Here is a 23,324-nt window from a genome sequence, read left to right on the forward strand (position 1 = left end):
TGGGATTTCTCATCACGTGTACCTTTTCCTCATAAGAGTCTGTACTGTATAAATTTTTATGATGATTTTTAAATGACTTTTAAATTTTATAAAAGCAGCCATATTTCAGCCATAAAAAATAATGAAATAATTTTCAGCAACACGGAGGGATCCAGAGATTATCATACTGAGTGAATGTAAATCGGACAAAGACAAATATCATATGATATCACTTATATGTGTAATCTAAAAGAATGATACAAATGAACTTACTTACAAAACAGAAATAGACTCACAGACATAGAAAACAAACCTATGGTTACCAAAGGGGAAAGGTGGGGGGAAGGGATAAATTAGGAGTTTGGAATTAACGTATATACACTATTATATATAGAACAGACAGTCAACAAGGACCTACTGTAGAGCACAGGGAACTCTACTCCATGTTCTGTAACAAACTATGTGGGAAAAGAATCTGAAAAAGAATGGATATATATGTGTATGTACAACTGAATCCCTTTGCCGTACACCTGAAACTAACACAACATTGTAAATCAACTACACTCCAATATAAAATAAAAATAATATTTTAAAAAAAGAAAAAGAGGGGCTTCCCTCGTGGTGCAGTGGTTGAGAGTCCACCTGCCGAGGCAGGGGACACGGGTTCGTGCCCAGGTCCGGGAAGATCCCACATGCCGTGGAGCGGCTGGGCCCGTGAGCCATGGCCGCTGAGCCTGCGCGTCCGGAGCCTGTGCTCCGCAACAGGAGAGGCCACAACAGTGAGAGGCCCGCGTACCGCAAAAAAAAAAAAAAAGAAAGAAAGAAAAAGAAAAAGAAATAAAAATAAAAAGCAGCCATATTTACTGGGGAGTCGGGGGGAGGCGGGGAGCAGGGAGAGAAAGTTCGGATCCTGATGCTTTCCTGGCAAACAACAAAACCATGGTTCATTTTTACTTCCCATGCAATACTTTTCATTGAATCAACACTGGCCAAGTTGAAATGATCCTATTTGGAAATTGGAAGCACATCCAAAGCCGAGGATTCCTTTTACTGCAGGATGCTAGTGTGGTCTCACCAGAGTGTGCAAAGAAGCAGGCCATCCACCCCAGCCCCACGGCCCTCGTGCAAGTCTCCACCTTGATGAGAAACTGCCCTGCTCCTGTGTGGCTTTCGGAAAAGGGAACGGGTTGGATGGAGCTCAGGATGGAACCAGGAGTTCCCAGCTGGAGGACCATGGCCGCTGACCAGGAGTCACTGAGCACAGAGCCTTTCCATAGGCACTGGCTGCCCAGCTCTGAGTTTGTTGTCCTTGTCAGGCATCAAAAATCTATTTTTAGTCCATCCTTTGGCAACCCACTCCAGATGCAGAAACCAAAATCAGAATTCCTGCCATAAAGGAGAAAAAAGCCATGCATTTTTAAAAACATTTCTGCTTTGCTAATGGAAAGGAATACATATAAAGTGTCCTTTTAGCCCAATTCTATAAAATGTCAATTTTTCCAAAATAGCCTCTAAGAATGGTCCACTTAAACACTCGAAGCAGGAGAGTCAGTACAAAATGTATACACAAAGAGGAGCAAATCGTGGATTTTCTAAGACAGAATTCGTTTTCAGCTGTGACACCGTGAAGTGAATCTGAAACGGTCACTACTGTGCAGGTCTCATGAATTATTTACTAGAGCTTTGTACATAATGCATTACTTGCTCTTTCCTTCCTCCAAATGGAATCATTTTGAAATAACTCTGTTGATGAAGCCACTTAAACTTTATTACCAGGGACCTGGGGGTTTTAATGAGTTAAAGTTCGTGTCTCAGTTCCAAAACCCAGTAATGCGTTGGCCAAAGGATAATGTTTGTGGAGGACAAGAAGATAAATCACATCCGGCCTACAATGTGTATACTTTTCCCCTACAAATATAAAACAAAAGCCACCATCAGCCTCAGCACTCATTATGACATCATTCCATTTCCGTGGGGTTGGAATTAAGACTGATGAAACACTCTCATAAAAGATTCTTCTAGAAACAAAGTTCTCAATCACAGGAGGTTGATAAAACTTTTTTTAAAATCTCACCTTGAAAGGTTATTTGAAAATCAGCACAATAGGTGCCAATTCAAAATCCCTTCTTCCCTAACTATTCAACAAAATATCCAGAATGCCAAATTAAAGTGTTCAGATAATTCTCAGGTGACATTTGTTTAGAAGAAGCACAGGCATTGTTAACAGTCAATCTGTCCCTCAAAAGAAGAGGCTGTTTGGGCTTCCCTGGTGGCGCAGTGGCTGAGAGTCCGCGCGCCGATGCAGGGGATACGGGTTTGTGCCCCGGTCCGGGAGGATCCCACGTGCCGCGGAGCGGCTGGGCCCGTGAGCCATGGCCGCTGAGCCTGCGCGTCCGGAGCCTGTGCTCCGCAACGGGGGAGAGGCCACAACAGTGAGAGGCCCGTGTACTGCAAAAAAAAAAGAAAAGAAAGAAAAAGAAGAGGCTGTTTATGTCCACGTGTGTGAAGGTTTGTTTGTAATTGCTGGATGTCTACAGGGTAAGGGCAAGGGAATGGCCCTCTCTGAGCTTCTAAGACCCTCAGCTTTCACAGGTGCAAAGTGCTGTTCCCACTTCCAGCAACGGGCAAAATGATAAGTGGGCATGACCCTTCTGGAAAGCATCTGGACAATGTATTTAGAAAGTCTTACCTAAATGTCCATCGACAGAGGAGTGGATAAAGAAGATGTGGTACATATATATATACAATGGAATATTACTCAGCCATAAAGAAGAATAAAATAATGCCATGTGTAGCAACATGGATGGACCTAGAGATCATCATACTAAGTGAAGAAAGTCAAACAAAGACAAATGTCATATGACATCACTCATATATAGAATCTAATTTTTAAAAATGATACAAATGAACTTATTTACAAAACAGAAACAGACATACAGACAGAGAAAACAAACTTATGGTTACCAAAGGGGAAATGTTGGGGCGGGAGGATAAATCAGGAGCTTGGGATGAACACATGCACACTACCATGTATAAGATAGATAACCAGCAAGGACCTATTGTATAGCACAGGCAACTCTACTCAATATTCTGTGATAACCTACATGAGAAAAGAATCTAAAAAAGATTGAATATATGTATATGTACAGCTGAATCACTTTGTTGTACACTTGAAACTAACATAACATTGTAAATCAACTATACTCCAATAAAATTAAAAATTTTTTTAAAGTCTTGAAACATTCATATGCTTTGACTCAATTCCACTTCTGAAAGGGATGATCAGAGGTGGCCTCAAAGAAACCAGAATTCATTCTAGAATCATCAGTAATGCTGAAAAATTGTAATCAACCTCAATGTCTAACCATCGGGGACTGGAAACGTAACTTTGGCTTAGCCGTATGATGGAATACTGGGCAGCAATTACACTCAAGTTTCTGAAAAATATGAAATGGCACGTGAGGCAAGATGGCTTAGTATTTCCCAAGGAAGGGTTTTCTGCAGAACCCTGTGCCCTTGAAGTACTTTTTGGAAAAAAGGTTTCTTGGTCATGTAAGTTTGAGAAACTACATATTACGATGTTCCCCTGGAGGTTTACGGAGTTTTATTAGTACATGAAAGGCTCTGAAAATTTCTGTACTAAAGGAACCTATTTATTTTGCTTTTAACTCAGAATTTTTAATTTACTTTTTACCATTTTCCAAGTAATATTTATTAACATCTAGTGAGTGTCCTGAGAATCCACCTTAGGGGCACAGGATGAAGACCCAAGACAGGGTGTTGACCTGCATGTGGCTCTGTACCAGTTTGGGGGTGGCAGTGGTGGGGCGTGGGTGGTGACAGCTCAGGTTTTCCCAGCTCTGTGAGGACACTCATGGTTCAAGGTGAGACAGGCTCTGCATGGAACCTCCTTCCCCTGCCCTGCTCTTGCTGTACCTGCAAAACAAAAGCTCCCTTCTTCCCATCCCACAGCATCCTTTGTGTGCCTACACACACACACACACACACACACACACACACACACACACTCAGCACACAGGCAGAAAGTGTTATTCCAGGAAACCTAATCCTTTAGACCACCCAGTCTGCTTCAGGCAAAATTCCTTACATGCAGGTTGGTGGTGGCATAAATTCCAAAGCAGCAAAATTCTGCACGTCAAGGATGAGCAGTGGTGGAAAATACATGAAATTTCCAAACAAGGACAGGCCCCAGCTGGGCTCTCTCTCCCCAGATGAGTAACCCAAGCCAGGGGGCTATGGCTTCAGGTCCTGGAACTTCAGGGACTGGTTGTTTTAGGATTTTCAGAGAACGCTCTGTCCCTGGTGAGATGCTTCCACGCAGCCTGGGAACCAGTGCTGGTCTGTCTCGGGGGCCAGCGCTCGAGCAGAAATTCTCACCCTCCCCCAGAACACCAGGGCCACGCACACTCAAGGGCAGAAGCCAAAACACATCCCGAGGTCCCTCAGGATTCAAACAAAGAGGGAAGTGGTAAAGGAAAATTCCTGACATTCCGACATTCTCAGCTGGCGAAAGTTGAATGGAAAAACCACTACTGAATGTACTTTCTGTGTCATTCAGAAGAGCGTTTCTAAGTTTTACACAGACCCTCTCTCTCCACAGAAAAGCAGAGGCCTATTTAATATGCCTACTCAGATGTCCTAAAATCCAATAATACGTAAAGTTTAATAGAAAAGCCTATTAAAATGGTTATTTCTGAATAATGCCCTTATAGGTAGACCATCCCTTCTTTCCATATTTCCTAATTATTTAAAAAAAATTTTTAAGAAGATACACTACTTTTGCAATGGGAGGGGATTTTTTCCCCTCTGCTTTCGTTTTTCTTTTAATGTGCCAGTTAATGTCAAAGGGCTTCCTCTGCATTCAGAGATCAAAGGGTTAAAGCAAAAGTCCCAGGAGGAAGCTGGGGTTTAGGGTCACCTGACAAGGTATGTGCAAACCTTCTGTAGCAGAAAATGATATGACCAAATCCAAATGTCTTTCCACAAAAACGGTGTTGGCGTGGGAGTAAGGGGAAAAGGATCAGTGTGTTTTAAAAGACAAGGTCATGAGCTGGCCTATTCTGATCCCTAGAATAATGTGTAAGACAGAAGTCAAGGTTTCCAAGCGCTGTAGCAATTCACGTTTCTCCCACCCATGAAAAACCCAACCACAGGGACCTTCAGCTCTCAGTCCAGTTGGCTGGCGCAGGGGGGTGGGGAGCGGTCCTATAAGTGCAGGACCACGTGTGCCCCACTTGCCCCTAAATCATCAGAGGAAATGTGGTGATGGGGTCATGTCTCCCTCTCTCTCCACCAGGCTCTGCGTCCTCGACCCTCTGAGCTTCAATGTCCCATCGTGGAGGCGAGTCCCCCGTGGAGTGGGACCACAGAGCATCACCCGGGATCATACCCGAGCTGGTGACCCCACACTCACAGGCACCGGCCACCCCGGTGCCAGCAAAGCTGGCCCTCGATGCAGCCATGAGGAAACCTGCCCCCCTGCCCCATGCATCGCCTTCCTGAGCCCAGGTCGGCCTCCCGTGACCCACTGTCCTAAAGCTTCCATCAGTGCATTTAGATGTTGCCATGGCCTCCATGCTGGCTGCACAGCGGGGGCTGGGGGATGCTGTCTTTTACTGCTGGGTTGTGATATTTGTTTACATACACTGTCGAATCTATTTTTAACTTTATATCATGGAAATTTTCAAACACACACACAAGAAGACAGCAGAGTATAACGCACGTCGGTGCTCTTATCCTCCAGACTCAGCACCCCGACCCGCGGCCCCTAATATCCGCCCCCCCTTACTGCCCAGCCCACCCCCACCACTGGAGTCCAATGCAGCGAACACTTGACATCATATCATGTTAACTGTAAAGCAGAAGGATTTTTCTTCAAATATAAGTCAAATTGTGTCACCTTCCTGTTCAACATCTGTCTAACTTAGCATAAAATCCACCCCCTGGACTGTGGTGTCTAAGGCCCTCGTCGCTGGGGCACTAGGCCTGAACCTGCAGCCACAAGGAGTCCCAGGTTTTTTCCCCAGCCGGGACCCTCCTCCACCCACACCCACATGGCTCGCCCCCTCCTTCATTCACACATTTCTCAGCTGCCACCTCCTCCTCCAAGAACCTTCGGTGAGCCCCTATCTGAGCAGCAGCAGGAACTCAACAAACATTCAGAGACTCAACCCACAGGATGAGCCAATAACCCTGTGCAGGCAGGCTAGACAGGGGGATGGGGGAGGTGTTCCCATTTCACAGATGAGAAAACTGAGGCTCCGGATGATTACGTAAATTGCCCACACACACACAGCTCTTAAAAGACCTTGAACACAGGTCTTCTACCCCAAATTCCACATTTTTTCCCCTCATCAGCTGATTCTCTGAAATGAAGCGTTGCTTACAGAGATGAAGATGTGGGTTGGCACTAACCTTACTCATTCATTCATCAGCTACCACCTGGACACCTGACACGTGACAGGGACCGTTCTAAGCCATGGAGACTCAGGGTTGGTAGGTAGGATAACAGCCCCCAAAGGTTTCCACCTAATCCCTGGACCTGCAGTGATGTTACGGTGCACAGCGACGGGCACTGGGTTCCTGGCCAGCTGATCCTGGGATGGACAATGTCCCTGGGTTACCAGGTGGGCCCAGTGTCATCACAAGGGTCCTCTCACATGGAAGAGGGAGGCAGGAGAGTCAGAGAGACTTGAAGATGCTCTGCTGCGGGCTCTGAAGATGGACAAAGAAGCCACAAACCAAAGACTGTGGGCAGACTCTGTAAAAGGCCAGGAAACGGATTCTCCCCAGAGCCTCTGCGAAGGAACCTGCCCAGACCTGTGACAGCGTGAGCCCGGGTTGTTTGAAGCCACAGGAAAGAGAGAAGGTGAAGAAGACAGACAAATCCCTGTCCTCCAAAGCGCACACTTTCCTTGGATTGGAGGGTGGAGGCGCCGCCTTCAGAGGGGCTGTTCTGGAGATAAAGGCACACACGGTGAGGTCCCTCTCAGAGGACACTCCTCTGTCTCCATGTAGACACGACCTGCTCTCTGCCCCAGGTTGCTTGAGAGTCACAGAGGGAGACTGGCCTCAACCCAAGCGGCATAGACCATGCCTCACAATTAGAAGCCACTTAGGGTGTCACGTCCCAGACTAGACACACACGGTAAAAGCCCAACTATCGAAGCATCTTCATCTAGAGGAGTCACATCCCTCCACAGGACGGGGAGATGCCCTCTGGGGAACAAAGGAAGATAGTGGGGTCTGTCATGATGGGGAGGACGCAGAGGGCACGGGGCTGGGTCCCCTTCAGACCAGCTCAGGGCTGAGCTCCCCGCCCCCACTCCTGGATCCCCACTCCCCATCCCCTTCCCCACTTCCAGTGTCCCATCCCACTGGCCGAGGGCAGAGACGTTTACAGTGTTTCCTGAAGGATTTATTATTTTAGGACATGGACGTGTCCTTCCTCTTGCTCTCCTGTCAGCAGCATCTCTGACACACAGGAGGGCAATTCTCCACCTAAAGTCCTATTTTCCTAAATGACACCAACACCCACACACTGAACAACCCTGGGGACCAGGTCCATGAGCAACTAGCTCTGTCCCCTCTCCCACACCACCGTCAGGCTTTTTTCCTGTAGTTTCTGCCGCCAGATAACTGCCCCTCTTGGGCTGTACCACTTTTAACTAAAGGAGACTCCTGGGGCTTCTTCTACGAGGAGCCGCTAAAAAAAGAACGAAATAATGTCATGTGCAGCAATGTGGATGGACCTAGAGACTGTCACAGAGAGTGAAGTAAGTCAGACAAAGACAGGTATCACATGATAGTCCTTATATGTGGAAACTAAAAAAACGTGTACAAACGATCTTATTTACAAAACATAAATAGAGTCACAGATGTAGAAAACAAACTTATGGTTACCAGGGAGGGAGAGGGGAGGGGAGGGACAAATTGTAAGATTGGGATTGACATATAAACACTACCATATATAAAATAGATAACTAATGAGAACCTACTGTATAGCACAGGGAACTCTACTCAGTGCTTTGTAATGGCCTATATGGGAAAAGAATCTAAAAAAGAGTGGATATATGTATATGTATAACTCATTCACTTTGCTGTACAATAGAAACTAACTCAACATTTTTTTTTTTTTTTTTTTTGCGGTACGCGGGCCTCTCACTGCTGTGGTCTCTCCCATTGCGGAGCACAGGCTCCGGATGCGCAGGCTCAGCGGCAATGGCTCACGGGCCCAGCCGCTCCGCGGCATGTGGGATCTTCCCAGACCGGGGCACGAACCCGTGTCCCCTGAATTGGCAGGCAGACTCTCAACCACTGCGCCACCAGGGAAGCCCCCTAACTCAACATTTTAAATCAACTCTACTCCAATAAAAATTTAAAAAAATAAAAATATAAATAAATAAGTAAGAGGAGCTGCTGTGACCCGGCCCCGTCGACAGCTGTTGATCGCATTTTAATAGCACACAGCACAGCTGCAGGTTTCTAAGCTGTCTTCTTCCCACAAAACCTTCATCCAGTTTTCCTTTCTGGGAGCGCTCTTGGTGGGTGATGGAGCGAGGGGGTAGTTCCCTTATTCGGACCCCGATTCACACTGTGACAGCACTGTTCTCTGGGGGAGGGGGGTGCACGTACTCTACCTCCTCCCACTGAAGGGAGACCCCCATGGAAGTTTGTGAGGAGGCGCCCCAGGGTGGAGCCCCCCCAGCAGTGCTCCAAGTGTATGCTCCGCGCTGGGAGCTGGGCCTCTCTTTCCAGGGGCTGCAAGGCGAGTGGGGGAGAAAACAAAGAGCAGCTCATTTGGAGCCTGTAAGAGGCCTCTTTCTTCAAGGTTTCCTGAAGGCCAAAATTTCCTCTGACTTTAGCTGCAGCCTATGAATAGTGAACCACTTTCCTGACCATGGACTTCAGGGTCCTGAGAAAGAAGGAACGAGAGCAGACAGGTTTCTTTTGATGTTTGTAAAAGAGCCTGAACTTGACCTCGGATACTTGCTGTCTTCAGTTCTCTTTTCCTTCTCGAGGACCCATTCAGACCCAGCAGTGAGGCCACGGCATTCTCAGCTGCATCCCAGCACCCGACCTCCAATCACCTAAGTTTCCAAATGATGGGAGACTGGTAGGTGCTGGCAGAATTCAGCTGAAGTAGGGGAACAAGCAGTACCACTAACCAGCCCGGGCACCCAAGTTTTCACAACTGCACCCACGAAGCTGTCAGCTCCTGGGGTCTCAGTGACTTTTCCTTCTTTAGGCACCCGGGGCTCAAGGTAAACTCCCGACAGAAGGAACAAGTAAAGATTAAACAAACCCGGGTGGTGCCAATATAGCTCTTTAGTATATATTTTCTGGAATCTTTTAAATCTCTCACAATTGGGGGGAAAAAAAAGTCTGTGCACTCACCAGGAAAGTGACCATAAGCCTTTTGAATCAATGGGTTTCAGAATATTATCCCATTAGCATTAGCAGTATGTATTAAGTCATAAAGTCTGGTCTTGGGTTAGATAATATTGCTGAAATAAAACTAAATCAGCTGCAAATACTACTACTTTGATGACTGATTCCTTCTTTTAAAAAATATATTTAGTCAAATACCATAAATTTCAAGTCTAATAATGGTTTGGTACATTGTAAGTGATAACTTCACAAATATGACCTTGTTTATAGTACTACATGAATTTACTACAGGGACCACACTTAAACATTTAAAAGATTTAATACTTTATTCAACATTTTTTCTTCAGGTACTACTCTGAGGTCAAGACTGCACTTCCAAATCACGAGTAATCTCCAAAAAGATGAAAGACAGTGTGAAACTCACTTATCACTTATAATTTAAAGTTTTAAGGAGTAGGCAACGTCAAATTCACTATGGATTCAATACAATCCCTATCAAAATCCTAGCTGTAGTTTTTTTTGATAAACATTTACAAGCTGATCCTAAAATTCACATGGAAATGCAAGGGACCCAGAAGAGCCAAAAGAACCTTGAAAAAGAAAAACAAAGTTGGAGGACTCATACTTTCCAATTTCAAAGCTTACTACAAAGCTACAGGAAAATTTTAGATCAAAGGAATAGGACCGAGAGTCAGGAATTAAACCCTCACACGTGTGGCCAATTGATCTTCAACAAAGGTGCCAAGACAACTAACTGGGCAAAGAATAGTCTTTTCAATTGTGTGTATAATACTGACATACAAAGAATGAAGCTGAATTCCTTTCTTACCAAGATACACAAAAAGTAACAACAAATGATCAGAGAGCTAAATGTAAGAACTAAGACTATAAAACTCTCAGACGAACATACAGGAGTAAATCCAGTGACCCTGAGTTAGGCAAAGACAAGTGTTGGCGAAAATGTGGAGAAATTGGAACCTCATGCATTGCTGGTAGGAATATAAAATGGCGCAACCACTTTGGAAAACAGCTTGGCAGCTCCTCAGAATGCTAAACTTAAGAGTCACGACCAATTTCACCCCTAGATACACACCCAAGAGATTTTTTAAAGTGCATCTGCACAAAACCTTGTACAAGAATGTTCACAGCATCATTTATTCATAAAAGCCAAAAAATGTAAACAACCCAAACGTCCATCGACTGACGGATGGATAAACAAAATGTAGTAATGCATACGATGGAACATAAACAGCTGTAAGGAGGAAGTACTGACCCAGCTACAACACGGATCAACCTTGATGACATGATGCTCAGTGAAAGTAGACAGTCAGAAAACCCCCAGACTGCATGAGTCCATTTATATGAAATGTCCAGATTAGGAAAATCTAGAGACTGAAATTAGCCGAGGGCTGGGGGATTTGAGGGGAGGCTATTTTTAGTCTGTATGTGTGTTCTTCAATTTCATCCTTAAAAAGCATAAAACAATGAGCTTGATTTCAGAAGCCAGTCTATCCAACTTCAGATGTTTGCAGAGGACTGGAGAGTTTTTATGCTAATAACGGAATCATCAACTCGCCTTTGTGGCGTCTGTGACTGTGGTTCATTTGAAATCAAAACTACACAAATGCAACCATTACAGCTCAGGCAGTCCACTAGGAAAGACAGGCAGTCCACTAGGAAAGACAGACAGCTATAACACTGACTCTAACCAAATGAAACAAAAGAATAAGATGAGGGCTTCCCTGGTGGCACAATGGTTAAGAATCCGCCTGCCAATGCAGGGGACACGGGTTTGAGCTCTGGTCCGGGAAGATCCCACATGCCACAGAGGAACTAAGCCCGTGCGCCACAACTACTGAGCCTGCGCACTAGAGCCCGTGAGCCACAACAAGAGAAGCCACCGCAGTGAGAAGCCCACGCACCGCGACAAAGAGTAGCCCCCGCTCGCCACAGCTAGAGAAAGCCCGCGCGCAGCAGCAAAGACCCAACACAGCCAAAAATAAATAAATAAAATTAATTAATTAATTTTTAAAAAAAGAATAAGATGATGCTAATATTTTTCCAGGTTAGATTCTTAAAATAATGCTGCTCTGATGGATCAGACCAAGAGAAGGAAGCCTGACATTTTTCCAAGATACTGACATTTTCAATGGCGTTATTCTATAGATTGTGATTGTGTTTTAAAGCAGGCACAGAAGGATCTGGAAGCACACATCTAGAAAGTGAAGGTTGCATCTCACATTGTGATATTTAATAGCAATGAGGATATGCTGGTCCCCAGTTTAAGTGAAAAAACAAAGGAGGAAATCAAAGGAAACTCGGAGGGAAGGAATGACGTGTTGATACCGTGAGACAGAAGTCTCATCTCTCCTCACAAATTCTGACGATGGGAGGACAGACCTGGGCAGATAAATTCCTTTCTCTTCCTGGGGTTCTCTCTGAGCTGCAGTTCCTGAGTACATCCTTCTAGGGGCTTTGCTCACCTACCGCTGCTCCTCCTCACAGATCAGCATGGAGCGGAAACCAGCACCCATGAGAACAGGGCAGGATGGAAACCCCAAAAGCCCCCACCGAGCTCCAACACGGGCACTCTTCCCTTGCAACACCCCTCTGGGGAGCAGCAAAGTAAATGCACAAATCTCAAAAATGGTAAGCTTTTAACAAACTGGATTCAACAATCAATTGGAAATGGTTACATTTTTTTAAAACCATTTTTCTTACAGAGGCACTCGGTGGATTACCATTTGCCATTGAAAGAACTGGAGGATGCCCATCATATATGGCTGAACTAAAAGCAAAATTAAGACAACGTATCAATAAAGAACACACTCTTACACCCAGATAAACTCTAGTTTGAAAAGATACATGTACCCCTATGTTCATAGCAGCACTATTCACAATAGCCAAGACATGGAAACAACCTAAATGTCCATGAACAGAGGAATGGATAAAGAAGATGTGATACATATACACAACGGAATACTACTCAGCCACAAAAAGAATGAAATAATGCCATTTGCAGCAACATGGATGGACCTAGAGATTATCATACTAAATGAAGTCAGAAAGAGAAAGACAAATACCATATGTGAAATCTAAAGTATGACACAAATGAACGTATCTATGAAACAGAAACACACTCACAGACAGAGAGAACAGACTTGTGGTTGCCAATGGGGGGTGGGCAGGGAAGGACTGGGAGTTTGGGATTAGCAGAGGCAAACTATTATATATAGGGTGGATAAACAACACGGTCCTACTGTACAGCACAGGGAACTATATTCAATATCCTGTGATAAACTGTAATGGAAAAGAATACATATATGTATAAGTGAGTCACTTTGTTATACAGCAGAAATCAACACAACACTGTAAATCAACTAGACTTCAATAAAATTTAAAACAAAAAAAGAATGAATGCACTCTTATACAAGGACAGGAGAACCGGGATCCTTTTACATCTTCAGTGCCCAGAGGGAAAAATAAACTTTCAAGAGTTCGAATCTGCGCCACACGTGTAATGCAGGATTAGTACCGGCAGTAAGTAGCACATCGACGGAAGTGCTGCGTGTGCCAGGCAGACACAGGCTTGGTCTAATTTTGAGGAATTAACATATGCAAAGCACTGCACTCAGCAGTCTCGCTCCTTGAGGACACAGAGATCTGTCTTGATATTGTCAACTCATACCTCCAAAGAGATTGGGTTTGTTTAGCGTTGTGAAAACTAAGGAGAACAGCAGCAGATGTCTATGAAGACAAGGAGGGAAAATAAAACGCACTGGACTCCAACAATTAATGAGAGAACCAGTACCAGCAACAGCAGGGAATTTAGTTTTAGCTCAAACATGAGGCAACGTCATTACCAGCACGATGAAGTCCCGCAATGAGCTTCCAAAACGACTGAAAGACTGCCATCCTGGAGAGGCGGGGGACCGCACAGGGGGACCACAGACAAGGTCAGCCGGGAGTCCCACACCAGCCCTTCGAGGGTCAGAGGGATCGGACGACCAAGAGTCTGAGTGGATACAGCTCCCTTGCTCTTCACAAACTGGATTCACCTGAAGTTACCAGCCAAACCCCATCCCTCTTCCCTGAAGTATAAAGAGAATCACTAGTGCAGAGCTGTGCCTTGCACTTACAAGGCTAACACGTTTCAAATTATAGGCCCAGTAATAGAGTCACAGGCGTCTATAACCTCTAAGAGTCAAATTTTAGAAAAGCAATTAGAAGAATTAAAAATACAGTCATATGAAAAGAATTTTATTGCTATGTTGCTTTGAGATGCTAAGTGGGCCAGACTCCAAACTAAAATAGTCACTTTAGAGCCAAATTTCATCGAAAGCAATCGACCCCTTGAATATTTTATTGGAATAAGTAACTAAATGTCAAATGTCCTGTTTAGATTATACAGAAATCTCCCTTTAAGGACACTATTATCAAGTGAAAACGGCAGATTATAAAGACTCATGACCCCACTGATATGAAATTATCAGCACACACAGTGAGCTATCTGAAGGATGGTCACCTAATGTCAACAGTGGAAATATCTGGGGGTTGGGATTTTGGATAATTTTACTTTCAACTGTATGGTTTTGTATGATTTTTCTATCATAACAGAACTATAAAGCACAGGACCCAGACTGCTGGATTCAAATTTCAGCTTTATACCTTATTAGCTGTGTGATCTTGAGCAAGTTACTTAACCTCTCTGTGCCTGGGTGACCTCCCCTGTAAATGGAGATAAAGTCCCCAGCTCAGAGTGTTGTGAGCAGACTAAATGCATTGGTGCACAGAAGGCACTCAGCACAGGGCTGGAGCACAACAAGCCTTCAGGACACGGCAGCCGGCGGTAGAAGCCACAGTGCTGCCAGATCTATGTAAAATTGACTTATTACACTCATTAAAAGAAGCTGCAAAAGCAATTATTTCATGGGCAAAAGTAAAAAGGGGAGCAAGAAAATCTCACTGCTTAAGTTTAAATAACAACCCCTCAAACTCCCAAAACAAAAAACTAGCAGATCTACTACAGAGAACACACAAGTACATGCACAAGAGGTCCCTAAGAAGACATTTCCCCTGGAATCCATCGCCCTCACTTCAGGAAACAGAGAGAAAGAGGTGCCCCAGGCAGCAGCTTCATATGTGCATATCTGCAATCTCAATTCCGCAGAGAAATAGAAGACATTCTAATGAGGTTAGCATTTGTAGGACAGAAGATTCGTCCCAATTAAAGAAAAGGAAATCTCTGAAACGCCTTAATCTACAAACGCTGGGATGTTCATTTTAAGAGTGGATTTATAGAAAATGAAAATTATATAAACACATATTGATTTGTTAGGAGCTGATGATGAAAAATGATGGATTATCCTGAACCCTGGATTCTCTTTCTTTGAGAGGGAGACGGTCCATAGAATCGATAAGTGAATTCAATGGTGTATTAGAGGCTGGTAAGGGCTATGGAGAAAAATGGGGTGGGGAGGGCGAGGAGGAAGTGCTGACATTCTAGGCAGGGTGAGCAGAGAAGGTGACATCTGAGCTGGGACCAGATCAGGGGAAGTTCAACCTGTCACTCCACGATCACAAGCTCTGGTGAAAGTTTTGATCAGGCTGAAAGCTCTTGTTGAAGACAAAGTATTGGTTACCACTGTGTTCACTTCTCCTGGCCACCCCTCTCAACTTTGATAACATACGCTCTACTTACTACACACATTCTCTGTTGTAGACAGTCTGCTGGTGTTTGTTATTTCACTTTTTAAAATCTAAAGATGTGAGGTTCATGAGTAATCTCCATAAATATTTTCAGCAAAGAAAAAGAATCAGGAATAAGAAAGCAGTCATCTGCTGTTTCTGGTAACCCAATGTCCATTGCCCTGTTTCCAAGCAAGAGAACCCAGACTTTCCTCAGGGAACAAAGCCCGTCCGGCTCCCAGCCAGCAGGGTTCAGGCGCAGCTGAGCGTAGCCTACACCTCCAGGAGTAAGTGTACTGCCTGGCCCCACCAGCAGGGGCGCCACAGCCCCCGAGCACATGACCAGGTGGAGGAGGACCCCAGGGGCAGGTCTGGGAAGAGATGCCTGCTTCCTGGGGTTGCTGATGAGGCCTCTTTGCCACCCTCGTGGAAGGGAAGCTGGTGGGTCAGCCTAAAAATGAAGTCAATTTAAAGGTAAGCAAGCCAAGGACTTCCCTGGTGGCACAGTGGTTAAGAATCCGCCTGCCAATGCAGGGGACAGGGGTTCAAGCCCTGCTCTGGGAAGATCCCACATGCCACGGAGCAAGGAAGCCCGTGTGCCACAACTACTGAAGCCCGCGCACCTAGAGCCCGTGCTCTGCAGCAAGAAAAGCCACTGCAACGAGAAGCCCTAGCACCGCAACGAAGAATAGCCCCTACTCGCCACTAGAGAAAGCCCGCACGCAACAATGAAGACCCAGTGCAACCAAAAATATAAATTAATTAATTAATTTAAAAAAATTAAAAATTAAAAATAAATAAAATAAAGGTAAGCAAGCCAAGAAAACCGAATAGAGACAGACGCCCTGGACAGCACGTTGGCAGGAATGGAACTAAGCCTCACCCTAAGATGATTTTGCCCCCTTCTTTTTCTCATAGCTGAAGAGTACATTTCCTTTTTTGCTTAAATTATGTCAAGCTGGGTTTCTATCACTCGCAACCAGTAGTCTTGCCAAATACAAAGAAACAGTTAGTCGCTGGCATTTTTTTCCCCCAGGATTTTCCCTAGAAGGCCAGCAGCAGCACGTTCTTACCCGTTCCTGACCAGCAGTGTCCCAGATGAGGAACTTATGAAGTTCATTTCCACAAGGCACTGTTTTGGTCATAAAAGATGCCCTGAAAAAGAAAACCGACATCTCCACGTTACCGATCACCCCTACAACCTTCACGAAGACTCCTGTTTCCAACAAGTGACGGTGGAGCCTCTGCAGGACTCCAGATGCTGTCCTCTCAGGGGTCACGGAGAGGAAAGAAGGGCTGTGGAGTCCTGTCACCAAAAAAAATATTCTGCATTTCCTGTTAGTACAGCGGGGGGTTTAGCAGGGGAGAAGGCAAAGAATGCATTCAAAACACTGTTTCCAAAACATTTATCTTCAATTGTTCTAAGATATTATGCCTGAAATCAGGAAAGAAAAAAAAAAACCTTAGATTTAAAAAACATATTATCACCACAGTGAAGAGTGAAAGAACAGTTGGTATTCGGGCATTTGACAGTGTGGGCCCTGCAGAGGTGCAAACAGTGGCGCATACTCCCTGCTCTATGAATCCAGCACTGGTAGCAATGATTAGAATACTGTATCTCATTCCCATCCTGCTTGCCTAAGTGCAGGGATAAAGATGGGTAGCGTAACAAACATTTGTTTTCTCCAAGAAAAAGGAAGGATTTGAAATTCTCTGTAGATAATGAAACACTTGCTATTTTCTGTTTTGCATAGTTCCCCTTAAAGCTTTTTCTTTGTGCTCAGGAAACATGTAAAAACCCTTGTACTGGATAAAGCTTCCCATTCATTAAAAAATAGCAAGCCTCTCCAACCCTGTGACAGCCAGACATGAGGAGCCTCCTGATGTGATGGGATTAGTACACGCATCACCTGTGCAGCATTCCGGGCAAAAACGTTTAATCTGAATTTAATCATGAGGAAGCAATCGGGTAAACCTGGAATGGGAAACATTCTACCAGACAACGGCCTGAATGCTCGGAATAAGTCAGTGTCATGAAACGCAAACAAAACAAAAGGCAGGGGAATTGTTCTAGATTAAGAGAAAGAGACAGAACAACCAAATGCACTGTATGGACCTTGACTGGACCCTGGAGACCCTGGATTAGGAGGAAAAGTGCTTCAAAAGACATTTTGAGGACAACTGGAGAAATTTAAATTTAGACTATGTGTCAGATATTATCATTGAATCGAACTAACTTTCTAGGTACAGTAATGGTGTCCTCCTCATGTTCTCCTTAGGAGATGCATACCAGAGTCTGCAGGGGAAACACGTCAGGGCGTCTCTCACTTTCATGGACCCCGCAGGCCCTCCTGGTCCAGTGCAGAGTCCAGCCCTGCGGCCAACCACTCAGCACTCATCTCAGTAATATTTCCTCAATTTCTACTCCTTTCCCCCAAGACTAAGCGGCAAACTACGGAAGTCCCAGGGAGAAAGGTATTCGGCCCTGCAATTCCCATACTGTTCCCACAACATACACACACACCAAGGTTAATAGTTCTAATTCTCAACATACAATTGTACTAAATGGAAATTCTAAGTACTTTTCTAAGTGATATGACCTAATATGATCAATATCACATCTGCCCCATGACATTTCATTTCTTTCAGAGTTCTTAAACTATACATCCCAGATTACCGGTCAGAGCAAATATATTCCAAAAATAAAAATATCTTTACTACTTTTCTCATTATAAAAGCAATGTAAGTATTTCACAAAAAAGAAATTCAAAAAATGAAAATAAAGCAGGAAACTAAAATCAACTGTAATTTCACTACCTAGCCACAATCACTGCTAATAAGTTGGTATATGTCCTTCCAAATGATCTTTACACAACTTTTACCCCCAAATTGATGATACATAAATTTTGGTTTTCCTCCACTTTATATATTGTAGACATCTTTCTATTTCTATGAATATAGATCAACATTATCTAAAGGGACTGCATATTACACACCATGTTATGGATGTAAGTTCATCTTCATCACCTATTTTTCCCTATTATGACAATAGTTACATGAATATCGTTGTACCTAAACCTTTGTGTCCTTGTACAACTATTCTTTGGACTTATTTCTTAGAAGCATATATTCTCCATGTTGCTATGTTCACCAAACGGTGGGTTGTACCAACCTATATGCCCACCACAGTGTAGGAGATGACCTTTTCCCCAACCAAGAATCTTTCAAATCTTTCAGGATGACACAAAGTAAATGGTATCTCATTCCTGGTTTTGTTATAGTTATCATAAGTCTGGACATCATTTTAGTGTTTACTGTTCACTTGTTTTGCTTTTGTGAATCTTTAGTTCATGACCTTTTCCCACTTTTCAGTTGGGATGTTCATCCCTTTCTTATGTACTTTCTGAGTATTTTACACCAACTTTTTGTAACAGTATATTTTTAAAAATATTTTTCCAGTTAAATCTTTGCCCTGTAACTTGGCTTATGAATTTTTTCCAAAAACGCTTTTTAAAATTTTATGTGGACAGCTATATCAATATTTTGTCTCGTTACTTATTTTTGTTTTTGTTTCTACTTTGATGTAAGCAGACTTTCATTCATTTTTCAATATATTCTAGGCAATGGGATAAATAATACAGCAACTCTGCCCTTAACAAGTTCTCAGGCTTAGAAAACTAAGTTTGTGCCTTTAAAATCTTAGACTTTACTAACTGGGAAAAAAAAAAATTCAGGCCAACCCCTTCACTTTACAGATAAGAGGTGGGTAAATCTGAGACCTGAGAGACGGCCTTGACCCTGGTCAAAGAAGAATCTGATGACACAGTCAGGAGAGAATGCAGAGGCCGCGCCGCCAGCCTGTGGAACGGGGGCTCACAAAGTCCCTCAGTTTGCTCACCTGTGAAACAGGTCCCAAATCTATTCTGCACGATCTACGGGCTGTTGTAGGGTCAAATGAGGAAATGATAGTTGCGAAATCCCCCCCTCGGTACACAGTAAGCCCATGAGGAACAGCTCTAGTCACAGCAGTAATGAGTATCATATATATATGTACGTATATACCTATATGTGCAGACACACTACACACACACGCGTGTACATGCACACATGCACACACACCCCTCTGTTCCTGATTTCCTGCCACTAGGAGAAAGACTATCACTATTTGAAATGAAGACTGACAACCATTGCTCTTTTGGTTGTTTGGGTTTTTTTTTCAGCCTCCTTGCTAGCTTACAACTTCAGACTCTCAGGCATCTTCTCTTCCCTCTAGTTGCCTTCTCGAGCGATGGGCGTGAGCAATGCTGAACTGACTTCGTTCCCCGCGGGAAGCAAAATCTGGCAGAGAAGTTAACACAATTTCCTTGTAAAGGTCGAAATAGAAAGGGAGGTGCACACACATGTCTGTTCAGGATGCCGACAATCTGCCTGAACAGCAGCCAGGGTTTCTTATGAGTCACAGGATGATAAGGATGAACTTTCGCTGCTGAAACCCTGCCCTCTCACAGCCTTGGGTCTTTCCCCAGCACAGCGATCACAGTGGGAGGGAGGTGGACTCCCAGAGGACTCACTTGTTGTGAGTCAGAAGTTTGCTGTGTGCCTGCCATGAATTTTCTCCACTTACGGCTGATGGAGACCATTGCCCTGTCCTCATCAATCCTACCCAGTTCCCAAAATTTATACACACATTGTTTCTCTCCTGAGGAAGACCAAACCTTGCTCTCTGCAGAGAGCATGCTGTCTTCAGGGAGAAAAATAAGCCAGGCCAAGTTCTAAGACAGTGAAATATCAGGCACCTGCAAAACAGCACAGCAAAAGCGCATCTGGCAAAGGCATCCGTAGGAAAGGGGAAAATGGAACAGGAAAATGCTCCTATGTTCCAAGGTCGGGGTCTGGGGTGAGCAATCCTCCCCTCCCCTCCCAAGCATTAGAAAGGAGATGCTGACATTGGATAAAGCCAGGAAAGGAAAATCAATCTGCCCACAGGCTGCGCAGACAGCTCTGCTGTGAGTGGATGCGTTCCCGGTTTCCCGGCAGGTGAGTCAAAGCAGAACCCTCAGGGATTTGCCCCAAGTCTCGACTGCCATCTGGAAATAAAGCCAGCATGATTTGCAGAATTACGCTCTTGGAGATCAAGGAAGTGGCCTTAGGCTGCAGTGTGAGGAGGCTGGTTGGGGGGATGGAGGGGATTGACAGGGACAGTAAGACCGGACACACTGCCTAAAAGTCCCTGAATTTCTTTCCAAGTCTTTACAGTTGGGATTGGTTCTCACTGGCTGGGATGAAAACCACTTGAAGGCTCAGACACAGAATGACCTCTCTGAGTGCTGAGAAAGGAGGAAAGGTGAATTAGAAGAACAGACGAGAACTCACCCAATGGTTGGGCTGATGTTGTGGTCAAAGTGATCCTGGACAAAGCGACACACGATGCTCGATTTCCCGACACCGGTGTCCTGGAAGAGGAAGAGAACACAGCCGTGAAGATCAAGGCCGCCGATTCTGACCGAGTCTAAACAGAACCCAGGCCACGGGAGCTTACTTCCAGTTGGTGGGAAGGGGGATATCTTCCTCTATTTCATACCAGCATTTTCAACAATGAACTCGTATTGCTTTCATAAAATGAAAAGTAGTATGGTAAAAATAAGTTTAAGAAACACGTCCCGGGCTTCCCTGGTGGCGCAGTGGTTGAGAGTCCGCCTGCCGATTCAGGGGACATGGGTTCGTGCCCCGGTCTGGGAAGATCCCACATGCCGCGGTGCGGCTAGGCCTGTGAGCCATGGCCGCTGAGCCTGTGCATCCGGAGCCTGTGCTCCGCAATGGGAGAGGCCACAACAGTGAGAGGCCTGCATACCGCGCAAAAAAAAAAAAAAAAGAAACATGTCCCATCTATACACAATAAGTAACCTAGAACTGGCATGTTCACAGTACATTTATTTCCAGAAATTTGGAAATTTTTGGAGGGTTCTAAGACATATGGCAATGCATCACATTGTTTTGCTAGAAATAAAATTGATTTTGTTCAAAACTTTAGCACTCTAAAAAGATGTAATCTATTTTTCTAGGTATCGCCCTGTAAAAATGATGAATTCTAATTATTGCCTTTCTAGCATTTTCTCTCTAGAATCGGATGGCTGCATAAGAACCTCCAGTTTTGCTCAATTATATAAAGGTCGCATCTCAGCTCTTTCTCTGTTAAATAATTCTTTAAAGCTGATTAGGATAGGGGTCCAGTTACACACTGGAACTAGGACACATGCGTTTTTCTGCAGTCCCTTCCACAACACTTGGTCAAATGGTTCAAGGAATACAAAACACAAATTCACAAGGTCAAAGAGATGGGAGAAGAGATAACCATCAGACCAGTGATGACAGCGAGAAGCAGTGTTGGGGGAGGGTGTGTCACTGGAGCCAAAGGTCCTGCAGGGAGGAGAGCAAGTCAGTCCACACCCACATTCCCTGAAGGTATCAAGAGCTGGAAGGCAACGCTGGAATCAGAATCAGGTGAAAAGCTGCACAAAATAACACCCTGGGCGACCCAGGCACGTAACCAGGGGAGGGACATTCCATAAGGACCCAGGAGGCTGACTCTCCAGGAAGTGTGTATCAGCCACCGGCTGGCTCGGGATTCCACATGCAGCTCAGGGGGCCCCGGGGCTACTGCCCTGGCCTGTGGGACCCCAGATGGAAGGGGTGAGGGTGCCCCTCTGGGGAAGAGGAAAACCCTGCAGACCCTGATATGTGGCGTCCCCCAACTACAGGCCACGTGTGCACCCACCCACAAGCCCCTGTGCAAACAGAGCTTTGGGGATGCATTTTAATCTTTTAAAAAGAAAGGCTCAGCTAAGAAATACCAGACATTTATACCCACCAAAAAAAGGGCAGGATGTGATTTTAGAAGATCATTCAGAAAGTTAAGAGGGACCCCTCAGAAATTAAAAATACGATGGTAGAAGTGGAAATTTCAAAGGAAGAGTTACAAGGTGAAGTCGAGAGACTGCCCAGAAAGCAGGGGAAGGAGAGCAAAGCAACTGCCCCAGCTGCCAGCAGCTGTGTTTTGAGAGTGGCCGCAGGGCGCACGGAGAAGTCCTGTCGCCCTGCTCTGAGGGCATCACAGAGACTTGAGAGGGATAGTGAAAGGGAAATGAGACACATTTAGCCCAAGAAGGAAAAAAAATACTGATACACTTCTCTTGAAAGTATAACGTTAAAAGCCTACAGATCAAGGAGAAAATGCTGAAACTCAGAAAAAAGGTGTTTTTCTCTAGACACTGAAATATGAAATGAGATTTGAAACACCACTGCCCATCTGAATTACGGGCACGCCCTCTCGTTCCTACATTCAGGGGACCATGGCAGCAAACCTGGGGCGAGAGGGCTGTGGGCTCAGGACCCTCATCAGAAAGTCAGTGTCCAGAAGGCGTCACCTCCCGGTGCACGCGGCCTGCAGTGGTCCCGAGCCCCAGGGAAAGCGCACCAAGCACTGTCTCTCTGCAGTGTGGGGATCGCTGTGCGGAGCTCAGAGAGGTGAGGACAGAATGGAAACATCAGCTCCTCTGACTCCAAATCAACGCCGCTATTTCTGAGCTGCACCTTCGGGAGGGACTACAGCTAACATTCCTCACTCCCCGCAAACCACAAGGCCCTCCTTCCCATCTCAGCTGCTCTTAAAGCCCCCGTGGATGAGCAGACCCTTGCCATCCTGCGGTCCTCGCAGCCCCGGAGACACTGGACACGGAAGAACTGGGCTGCCACCCAGGCCGCCCTCCTTTCCCAGCTCGGACAACGGCCCCTTGACAGCCTCCGCCCGGCAGCAGGGCGCTGCGCTCACCCTCTAAGGGAGGGGCTGGCTCCAGGGCTCCAGCCCGAAGGTGCATCCTTGGGGTCAGGATTCTGCTCCGGGGGCATGTTTTGGAGTGCATCCATTTGCTCTACCCAAGGGCTCAGCTCAAAACTGGCTCCAAATCCTCCAAACAGCCCATGGATCCTGCGAGGCCAACCCTTAAAATCCCCTTAAAGATGAAATGTTCCAAAGCCAAAATTCCAAATTATTCATCATCTTCTCTGGGTAACTCAAGCTAAAATACCCCTGGTCCTGCATAGTTAAAGCAGCCGGCCTGCTCAAATTTAGATTGAAGTTCATTCTTCCAACAAATACACTCAGTGTTTCTTTTCTTTTTATAATTTAACTCCCAACTTCTCTCTCTTATACAATTGACAGGAAGGAAAGAACAAGACAAAAGGATAGG

The 23,324-nt window shown here is 45.1% G+C and overlaps 1 protein-coding gene across 2 annotated transcripts in view; it reads right to left on the reverse strand.

Moving 5' to 3' along the window:
* Positions 1-23,324, reverse strand: part of RAB31 (RAB31, member RAS oncogene family) — a 116,389-nt gene that overhangs the window by 54,995 nt on the left and 38,070 nt on the right. For both annotated transcript variants that reach the window (XM_082640740.1, XM_082640739.1), the window contains exons 2-3: positions 20,452-20,531; positions 16,152-16,233 (exon numbers count right to left, since the gene is read on the reverse strand). In XM_082640740.1, coding sequence (XP_082496866.1) covers positions 16,152-16,233; positions 20,452-20,531 — 162 coding nt within the window. The remainder of the gene's footprint in view (positions 1-16,151; positions 16,234-20,451; positions 20,532-23,324) is intronic.

The sequence above is a fragment of the Mesoplodon mirus genome (assembly GCF_964341445.2).
Source record: "Mesoplodon mirus genome assembly, chromosome: 13".
NCBI classification, from domain to species: Eukaryota; Metazoa; Chordata; class Mammalia; order Artiodactyla; family Ziphiidae; genus Mesoplodon; species Mesoplodon mirus.